Here is a 10,639-nt window from a genome sequence, read left to right as displayed (position 1 = left end):
GCCGTGGCCAGCGTGCTGTGAAGAAAGTTTTTGCTGGTGGCGGCCAGAACTTGCAAGTGATTGCGTGCATCGGCATCGGCGGCGTCGTGCACTACGAGCTGCGATTCGGCGGCAACAAGTATCTGAACTCGAACGAGTTCATCCGAGCCACGCTGCGAAAGGTTGAGAATCTCGACAACGTCGTTCTTGTCCTAGACAACGCGCCATGCCATGCTCGAGCTGAGCACGTCTTTGAGGAGCCTGAGTTTGCTGGTGCTACACTGCTGCGTCTTGGGCCTTATTCGCCCATGCTGAACCCGATTGAGAATGTATTCTCTGCGTTCAAGTCTGCTGTTAAGGATTACATGACCGAGCACCGTGCAGACATTCTTGCTGTCCCTGAAGGTGTCACGATGAAGGCGCACAGACAGTTCCATCTCACACGCGCTGCTCGCTCGAAATTCCCTGAGGTTGCTACACCAGGTCTGTGCGAGGCATGCTACCGCCACAAGCTCACCTTTCACGTGAAGGTTACGGACCTCGAAGACATGCCTGTAGGCCGTTGAAGCGAGCCAGACGAAGTGCGTGCATCACGACACGCAATCACTGTGTAAGTGCATATGTAGTGTAGTAGTTCTTCCAATTTGGCTTTGCTCTTTATCAATTCGCTTTTGTTGTTGGCCAAACTGCTCTCGCACTTGGCTAATACCATTTGCTCTTGGCCTTATTGGACTGGAAAAGGTGTAGTGTCACGACTATTAACCGTGTACTTACGATTTCCTCACGCGTTTTGGAATTTGATTTGTGCTAAATCCACTTCTAATTACTAAAAACTAAAGCATTTACAGTAGCGCAAGTCAGAATCTGCTGTCTTTCAACGATTTGAGGTAGAAATGAAATCTGTGGGATGATTGCTAAATCGGTGCTCCATTATTATTTACTACTTACTTCGAAGTAGTGGGTGAACGGTGTACCTTTCATTTTTGATATTGTGCGCTTAAAAACAATTCCGTGCACTCTTCTTTAATTGGGAATTTTTAACCGTACAGATCTGGCTTGAGCTAAAATCCACTTATGTACGATCTACGGAAATACGATCTGGTCCGTTTCTAAATACCAGAAAATTTGCAAGCGAGTGGCTCGACGATTACAGGACCAAAACGTCAGAGGATCAAAAACTCCATAGCACGAACAGAGACACGCGAATGCAAACATCAAATCAAAGTGCTGCGGCACACGGGCGCCGATAGGCCAAAACTCAAATTCTTTTCATCCAATACCACTAAGTATTGTGTTGGGTACGCGACAAAAGCGGGGGTTACTTCTTGATATTAGTAAGCAAGAAGCAATCCACTCGTCCTAGCGGTTAAAAAGAGGGGAGGCATCACACCCACCATTTCTGCTTGGAGTCCGCATCACTCAACGGGTCACGACTGCCAGACACCATGCAGCGCTTCCAGGTGCGTCCTACAGGCGTGGCCGCAACATGTTAACAATGTACTAAATGAATTATCGGCCGTGTATATACAGACTGCTCTCCGCAACAAGAACGTGTGGCAACGTGCGGCCGTCTTTGACGTGCACCACGCCAGCGCTGCGGCCCGTCGTGAGGCTTCGATGGCCATGTCGGCCCGTAGCTTCAGCTCGCTGCCCGACCACGAGGTTGTAGGTCTGCCAGCGCTGTCCCCTACTATGGAGGTGGGTACGATTGCCAAGTGGAACAAGCAGGAAGGCGACCAGATCTCGGCCGGCGACGTTGTTTGCGAGGTGGAGACGGACAAGGCCGTCGTCGACTACGAGGCCACTGATGACTCGTACTTGGCCAAGATCCTGGTGCAGGCCGGCTCGGGAGAAATTGCCGTGGGCCAGCCGATCTTCGTCACTGTAATGGAGAAGAAGGATATGGCCGCCTTCAAGGACTTTTCGGCCGACGCCGCTCCTGCTGTGGAGGCCGCTCCGGTCACGCCCGCCGTTGAGGCCGCCCCGGCTGCTGCTCCGGCCACGCCGGCCCCGGCCGCTGCTACTCCTGCTTCTACTCCCGCTTCGGGCCGCGTATTTGCCAGCCCTCTGGCCAAGAAGGTGGCTCGTGAGTCTGGCGCCGTGCTGTCTGTGATCAACGGTTCGGGCCCCAACGGCCGTATCGTCAAGGCCGACGTGGACGCTGCTCTGGCTGCTGGAACCGCCGCTCCGGCCCAGACTGCGGACGCTGCGGCCCCCTGCTGCGGCTGCTACTGCGGCACCGACCGCCACGGCCAACTACACGGACTACCCGATCAGCCCGGAGGCCCAGGCCGTCGCCCAGCAGTTCACGCAACAGAAGCTGGACGTGCCGCACTACCACTTGTCGACCAACCTGACGATCGACAAGCTTCTGGACGCGCGTGCACGTCTGAACGCCGGCCGTGGCGAGGAGGAGCAGCTGTCTGTGAACGACTTCATCGTACGCGCCGCTTCGCTCGCTATGCGCAAGGTGCCGGACGCCAACTCGAGCTGGAAGGGCTCGTTCATCCGTCAATTCAAGGACGTGAACGTGAACCTGATGGTGTCCACGTCTGCCGGTGGCGTTGTGGCCCCCGTGTTGAACCAGGTGAACCGCAAGGGTCTGGACGACATTAGCAAGGAGACGCAGGCTGCTGTGGCCAAGGCCAACGACGGTGAGTTCGAGTCGGTCGACCTGGCCAACGGCACGTTCACGATTTCCAACGTGGGCCAGTTCGACGTGCAGTCGCTGGCAGGTATCGTGCGTCCGGACCAGGCCTGTCTTCTGGGTCTGGGCACGATCGAGAAGAAGGTGGTGCCGAACGATGACCCCAACGCTGAGCAGATTTATAAGTACGCGCAGGTGATGACCGCCACGCTTGCTTGCGACCACCGCGTCATTGACGGCGCTGTCGGCGCGCAGTGGCTAGCTACCTTTAAGGAGCTGGTGGAGGACCCGCTCAAGATGATCCTGTAAGTGGCTCAAAAAGTCCCAAGTCACCGTGAAGCCGCCAATAAGCGAGTAAGCGATCCCCGAAGGTGTTTGGTTTCATGGTGCTCCAACCGACCTGAACGGCGCTGAACGACTTGATTTTTTTGTCGTGGTCGTGCACTCCTGTGTTATCGTTGCTGACCACGACGTGTTGGCGCCCTGATCGGACTGTAGCAAGCTCCGGTACAATATGTAACTGGAGCAATAGATTGAGGTGGAGGAAGTTGGTAAAAAAACGAATCTTTGGCCATGCTCTGGACTACTTTGAAGTTTGACTTATGCGATCAAAGACGACAGCGCATAACCTCGAAGCTCAGCGTTCCAATCTTTGCAGGTGGCACGTATTGCGTCATTTTATGCCGCTTGGAGCGCACTAGGACTTCCGGTATGTTGTCAGTGCGTAGGCTGTGGCATTAACGAACCCACCGTCAACCAGCAACAACCATGGCCCCGGCATCCCACTTTTGGGACGAATGAGAGCGCAAGTACGCACCCGTCGGTAATGACTTCACGCTACACTACATCGACGTCGGTCCTCGCGACGCCACCCCGGTCGTGCTCGTCCACGGATGGCCCGATCTATGGTTTGGTTGGCGATTCCAGATCCAAGCGCTGTCTAAAACGCACCGCGTGGTCGCGCCGGACTTGCGCGGATTCGGTCGCAGCTCAACTCCCCAAACCGTCGAAGGCTATGGCACCAGAAGGTGACGGGGGACCTCGCCGGACTGCTGGACTTCCTCAACATTCCTCGCGCTGTGTTTGTGGGTCATGACTGGGGTGGTGCATTGATCTGGTGCATGTGTTTGTTCCATCCGGAGCGCGTTATCGCTGCATGTGGTATCTGCACGCCGTACTTCCCGCAAGGCGATGCCTGCGTGGAGTACGACAAGCTCATCCCCGCGATCCCTCAGTTCTTGTACATGAAGCTCCTCGGAGACTCGAAAAGAGCGGCTAAGCTGCTCGATAAGGACCCGCGTCGCATTTTCACGGCCATGTATCGTAAATAAAACGAGTTCGCGGGGGATTTCGAGTTTTTGAAGATGGTAGAAAACGTCAATGACTCCACCGACTCCGTGCACACGCAGCGCTCCGAGTTGCTGTCGGACGCTGAGTTGGACTACTACGTAGCCGAGTACTCGCGTTCGGGATTCTTCGGATCATGCAGCTACTACTCGCAGCGCAAGTGCGACTTTGAGGATGAGAAGGACTTGCCTCGTGTGATCAAACATGAAGCGCTCTACGTTGGCGCTGTGGACGACCCAATTCTCAAACCTGAGCTGGCTGCAGGCATGCCTCGCGTGATGCCTAATCTCAAGCAGGAACTGGTACACGGCGGTGGCCACTGGCTGCTATGGGAGAAGAAGGACGAGGTGATTGATATCCTCCAGCGCTGGCTGAAGAACCTGGATTTATCTAAAACTGCGGCAGGTCTATAACGAATTAATAGCTGTAGTGGTTTGCTTTAGATACTGGCTTAACGAGACGCTAGAAATATTCAATGCTTTGATGCTGGAAAATCGGCATTCACCGAATTATTTTATTGTTGTTTGTCGAAGATCTGTACGTGCACTGAGTGAGTGTACTCAGTCCCTCAGGGAACCCGAAAAAATAATATGCATAAAAATGAATCCTATTTTTTTAATTTAATTATTAATTCTTACCCCTCAATTCATTTTTGAAGTTGTTACAATCCATTCATAAATTGCCAAGGTACAGGCCAACAAAGTCCACAAGGTCGCTTGCTACCAGCCATTTACAATACAGGCTGCCGGCCACGTCCAAACCTACAAAACATCCATTTAGAATTCAATCTACAGTCTTCTGGACACCCCTCTACCGGTACAGTGCCCTCTCTGCCCATCATGGTCCTAACGAGCAGCCAAATTTGCTCAATGCTCTTCACTGAGGTTGGTGACGGCTTCTACAACTGCACGACCTGCGGCAAGCAGTACAAGAAGGGCAACGGCTACACGAATCTACTAAACCACCTATGACGCAACCACGAGGACTATGAGCAAGAAGCCCAAGAAGCTGCGCGCCGCCAGAATTCCCTAAACCTTCGCCTAGTTAGCCAACGTACGCGGGGTCTGCACCTTTGGTTCGAATGGGTGATTTGTGAGCGCCTCCCGTTCGCATTTGTGGAGCGAGGGCTCACCCGGCTGAATATGGCACTTTCTACCGTGTCAGAGGATACGCTACTCCGCTATATAGTATTGCTGTTCGAGGTAGTTGAGGGCCGTGTAGCCAGTGAGTTACCCGAATCATTTGGTCTCGTATTGGACGGCTGGACAAGCAGCAACCGTCACTACGTTGCAATCTTTGCGGTAGTTGGCAGTGCCATCGGTAATACCGGTAAAACCGGTAGCAGCGCGGCCGGTGAGTACTACGAGGACTTAGAGTGCTTATCATGTCGCTTTGTGCTGCTAGCTTTCTCGCCTGTTGAGACGGAGGAAGATCTTAGCGCACAGAGCCAGTATGACCTAATCGCTGATACGCTGTCGCGATACAACAAGCCCTGGAGCGCAGTGAATTTCATGGATGGCGATAACTGCTCCGTTAACCAGTACATTGGCCGATAGGAGGGTGCTATACCGCTAATCGGATGCGCTAGCCACCGCTTTATTTTAGCGGTCAAGGACTTCCTCAAGAACGAAGACGAGTTGATAACCAAGGTCCATACCTTGATGTCCACGTTGCGTACGATCAAAGGTAGAGCCATTCTTCGCCGCGTCTCCCATCTGTCACCTCTGCTGAGGAACGACACCAGATGGTCGAACACGTACGAGATGGTAGAGCGCTACGCCAAACTCCAGCCGGCAATTGTTCAGCTGGGCCTCAATGTCCTCGTGGAGCATGATGTGCAACCTCTCCTACTACGGCGTGCGGAGCACGAGCGCGTCAAGGCGCTTCTTAAAGATTTAGCAGCTTTTGAAGCCGTTACCAAGGAGCTGCCGAAGTCTACGCTTACTTTGTCCGCTTCGCGACGTCTTTTGACCAGGTTGTAAAGGAGTACCCAGCCCTGAAGCCTCGGCTGTCAACAACGGCATCTGTAGTGAACAACCCCAATTTAGAGTAAGGTCTGGGCAAGTTACAGCGTGGGGAGGCGCTAAACGTTGCGGAAAAACTAGCCTGCACTGAATTTAGGTCGCCTGATCTCGAACGGTCGTCTTCAAGAGTCGCCGAGGAGTGCTCTATTGTGAGAGCAGCGTTCAAGAAACGCAAGGTCGTGAAGCGTTCGCACTACGTTGACGTCGCGTACATCCCGCCAACGTCTAACGAGTGTGAGCGCTTCTTCTCTCTTGCTAAGCTGGTGCTGTCTGATCTACGGAAGCGAATGTCTCCAGCCAGGCTTGAGATGATAATGTTTCTGAACTACAATCGCGACTTGTGGGACCTGAGTGCGGTGGACAAGGTACGCTCGAGTATGGGCCGGAATAATGCAAATAACTATTAATTTACTCAGCTCACATCGATGTATTAATCTTAGTATTGCATTTTCGGGTTCCCTGTAGTCCCTACCATAACATGGTCAGACTAGACCATCTAAGGTCAGTGTCTTTCGATAATCGATGATCAAAATTTAGCCATAGCCGAACTAGGACAAGCTCACTCCCCGTCATCTGTATTGTGTCACCTTTTGATCTCCGTTCTAATTACTGCTCCGCAGCCTTCTTGGCCTGGTTGGATTTGTAGATGTCACTGCGCTCGTGCAACACGAGTTTGATCCGAGCCATGGACTTCTTGACCTTCGTCCGTCGCGACGGGTTGGGCATCGTCAGGTTCTTGACACGGCATTGCTGAAGCTCCGTGAGCAGGGCGTTACGTTCCTTGAGCAGCACACAAACCAGAGCTTGTGCAGGTCATCGGTGCTCTTCTGACGTTTTCTAATCGATGGATCATCGTAAACAGACACTAGACTGTGCGCTGCGTCTTCTGTTCCTCCAATATCTTGTCCAGAATGGGGTCCATCCAGTCCTCAAACTTGCAGTAGTTGTCGTTAGGCACCAGCAAGTTGCTAATACGATTAATGCCACGGCGACGCAGACCTTTGCCCTTTTAAGAGAAGTCTCCGATGTATGTAGGACCCAGACACTTGATGAAAACCTCTTCGAAACTACCAGCCGACGACACGATCACATCCACCATCTTATGTTGCGCTAGGAAGCGCAGTGTCTCGCGCAGGTCACTAGAGATGAGGTTGGACGTGTAGCCCAGGAAGATCTTGGTCTTCACAGTCTTACGGAAATCTGCAATATCCAGGCCTTCCAGGACCACCTGCTTAAGCCCACACTGGCCGGAACCTGCGTCAGGCTGCTGGCCTCGGCGCCCTCGCCTACCACCTCCTGCACTGGGAAGAAGTCCTCGAGCCGCGACGGGCCGTTTGGCCCGCATTCTCTGTTGATGGCACTAAGTTGGCTTAAGTACGATCTGAGTCCAATCTGAATCTGATTCCGTCGAATTTTTTTTTATCGGCATGCTATTATCCAGATTTCACAGCCAATTTTGTCCAGGTATGGAATTTATTTTTTGTTTCCGAGAAAAGCATTTTTTTTTCTCACAACCACCGATTGGAAAAACAAGCCACACGGCAGCTATCTGACCCCGCGAGTGCTGTCCCCCTTTTCCCCTTGCCGTGGCACGGACCCACAAAACTGCCATGATCAAGGCACAGATGCAGGGATACTGAATATTGCATTTTTATCTATTGCTAATCAAAGCAGAAAATAAATAATTGGGTTAGAGAACTGACTAGACCAAAATGGATTATTGAGCTTCCTCAACTCAGAAAATAAATTGTTGGTGCAGCAATATTGATACACAGCAAGGGCACAAGTATTAAAGAATGTAAGGCTGAGTAAACGACGCCCAATAGATTATTGGTGCTACAACGGGAGCGAAAAGAATTATTTGGTCCTTCTCCTCCAATAGATAATTGGTGTTTTCTTATTGCAATAATTGCGGCACCAATTTATTTTTCGGCATCCCTGCACAGATGGCGGAGAAGGCTCGCCTCGAAGAAGAAGAAGCACGCCGGCGAAACGACACTCAGGTTGCAGACCTTGAAAGCGCGCGAACGCGCTCCGAGAAAAAAGGCGCGTTTTTTTTAATCCGCGCGAGCGAGCGCCCGAGTGACGATCCCGTTATCCCCATACTACAGGAGCTAAGGACGCAGAGGAAGAGGCTGACACAGAAGAAAAAGAAGAGAGAATAGAAGAGCAAAAATCCAAAGAAGGAGCATCAGAAGAAGAAAATGAGGAAGTAAATTTTAAAGAAGAGGAAGCTGAAGAAGACGAAAGTGAAGGAAATGAATCAGCTACTGCTGAAGAAGATTACGAAGAGGACATTAAGGAAAAGTCTTCTGGAGTAAAGGTGGGCAAGGGAAACAAACGGTCACTTTCGGATGTGGACGATGAGTATTTGGTTGGGATCCCTGCCTTTAAGAAGGAACATGACTCTATTGAGGGGTACCGGTTTCAGGCGGTAAGCACCCATAAACCGGTAGCCAAACCGGTCCAACACGATCCCGCGATAATTACGGTACGTTGATTAGACGAGTAGGATGATTGGACGAGTGCAGAGTGTTGGTGATTGGATGCACCAATTGATTGGATGACCTAGGTAGTGAGGACTGTGTAAGCTCCGATAAATCAATCACTTCGGAATCTTCCTTCTTCCCCTCAAGTGTCTTCGCTCCGGTCTACTCCCCGAGTGGTGACTCTTCCCTTCGCTCCGTACAAGCCCAACGTTGCCTAAAACCCGTGACCTCTATCAGGTTATGAGCCCAAGTAACATGTCCTCTGCGCAAGACGTTTCAGCTAAGGTCTCCATCGACAAGTTCAACGGTGACAACTACGCGACGTGGAGCCGCTTCATGCGTGGTGTGTTCCTGGCCAAGTCAGTATGGCATGTCGTAAGCCGAGAGACGACTCCAAGCTTCCCGGACCCTCGTGCGAAGGACGAATATGTCAAGTCGAGCAACATCGCGTTCGGATTGATGCTGCTCCACGTGGATGCGGACTACCACCACGTGGTCGACAACTGCGAGGAAGCGTGGACCGCGTGGGCGCGCTTGAAGACGTTGTACGGTGGATCGCAGAAGGCAGGTCGTATTTACCTGAAGCGACAGCTCTTCAGCATGGAGATGTCTGAAGGCGCAAATGTATTGCATCACTGCAATGAAGTTCTCAACATCAGCGCCAAGCTTAGTAGCATCGGCGCTAAGATGGAGGACGAGGACGTTGCGATCTGCTTGTTGCGCAGTCTCCCCAAGAGTTACGAGAACGTCGTGCTACACCTGGAGATGAGTACTGCTGAGCTGAAGTCGCAAGACGTTGGGAAGGTGCTCAAGAACGAGCATATCAAGCGACAAGGCGAGAAGACCTCTGCGGTGAAGACTGAAGACGCGGCGAAGGCGTTCAGTACCGAGCGGGAGTCTCGCCAGTGTACTTACTGCGGAAAATTGGGGCACGTGATTGAGAAGCGCTGGACCAAGCCGAAGGATGAGAATCGAGGAGGCCGACGCGGCGGCAGCAGTCGTGGACGCGGGGCAACAATGTCCAGTTGCGAAACGACGACTACGACCACGGCTATAATCGCGTGGCATTTGCGGTTTCGTTGGAATGTGGAGTTTTGACTGATAAGAGTATGTCCGGGCTGTGGGCAGTCGACAGCGGTGCTACACACCATATCTGCAATGACAAAATTAAGTTTGTCATGCTGAACGAACGAGAGGAAGGCGAGCTGAAGGTCGCTGATGGCACGAACGTTGCAGTTAAGGGTGTGGGGACCATCATCGAGCGTGTGGTTCTGCCCATCGGCGATGAGCGCGAGATCGAGATCAACAACGCGCTCTACGTGCCGAAGATGAAGAAGAACTTGCTTTCGGTGCCGCAGATAAAAAACCGGCAAATTTCAAGTGGTGTTCGACGGTGAAACCATGCACGTTGCGCACAAGGATTCGAAGGAAGTGGTGGCTATAGCAGATCTCGTAGACGGTCTTTACTGGCTGCGCACACCACTATGCTCGATAAACGCAGTGACTTCGAAGTCGAGCGTTGACTTGCACGCGCGCATGGGCCATGCTCCTATCGACGTGCTACGCAAGATGGTCAACAGCGGCATGATCAAGGATGCCAAGGCACCTTTGAAGTCAAGTGAGCAAAGTGTCTGTCGTGGGTGTCAGCAAGGGAAAATGGTCCAGAAGTCGCTCCCCAGTAACTGCGACAAACGCAGTTACAACACGTTCAAGTTGCTTCATTTCGACATCTGCGGCCCCATGGAAGCAGAATCGTTGGGTGGGAGCAAGTACTTGCTGCTCATCGTTGACGAAGCCAGTGGATGCATGAAGGGTTTCTGCTTACGAGCCATGTCGGACGCTGAAGAATGCCTCAAGAGGTATATCACGAAGGTACAGACGCAATTCGGCAAGCGGGTCAAGTTCGTACGCCATGACGGAGCTCGTGAGTTCGCGACAAACTCACTCAAGGTGTTCTACGAAGATCGACGCATCGAACAGCAGACCACATTTCCGTACGCGCACCAGACGAACGGCACTGCAGAACGAGCTATATTATTTGCAGTTATTAATAATCATTTAATAGATTATTCTACTCCTATTAATTTAAATTATTTTTTTTGGATTCGGTTCATTTACATTAATGAAATATTCAAATATAATATTATATTTTT

The 10,639-nt window shown here is 51.9% G+C and overlaps 2 protein-coding genes across 2 annotated transcripts; one reads left to right on the top strand and one right to left on the bottom strand.

Annotated features, from left to right (window-relative positions):
• Positions 1 to 1,387: 1,387 nt before the first annotated feature.
• On the top strand, positions 1,388 to 4,386 carry PITG_11929 (dihydrolipoyllysine-residue acetyltransferase component of pyruvate dehydrogenase complex, putative; the record flags this gene model as incomplete). Its single annotated transcript, XM_002901350.1, has 7 exons — positions 1,388 to 1,439; positions 1,510 to 2,566; positions 2,596 to 2,633; positions 2,705 to 2,931; positions 3,387 to 3,449; positions 3,639 to 3,949; positions 3,998 to 4,386. 7 exons carry the CDS (start codon positions 1,425 to 1,427, stop codon positions 4,384 to 4,386), a joined length of 2,100 nt encoding a protein of 699 aa, XP_002901396.1.
• A 2,620-nt stretch (positions 4,387 to 7,006) lies between these two features.
• Positions 7,007 to 7,342, bottom strand: PITG_11927 (uncharacterized protein; the record flags this gene model as incomplete). Its single annotated transcript, XM_002901349.1, has 1 exon — positions 7,007 to 7,342. One exon carries the CDS (start codon positions 7,340 to 7,342, stop codon positions 7,007 to 7,009), a length of 336 nt encoding a protein of 111 aa, XP_002901395.1.
• Positions 7,343 to 10,639: the final 3,297 nt, after the last annotated feature.

This window comes from Phytophthora infestans, genomic scaffold, assembly GCF_000142945.1.
Source record: "Phytophthora infestans T30-4 supercont1.21 genomic scaffold, whole genome shotgun sequence".
In the NCBI taxonomy this organism is placed as follows: domain Eukaryota; phylum Oomycota; class Peronosporomycetes; order Peronosporales; family Peronosporaceae; genus Phytophthora; species Phytophthora infestans.
Note: the sequence above shows the minus strand (reverse complement) of the source record. Positions and strands in the feature narration are given on the sequence as shown.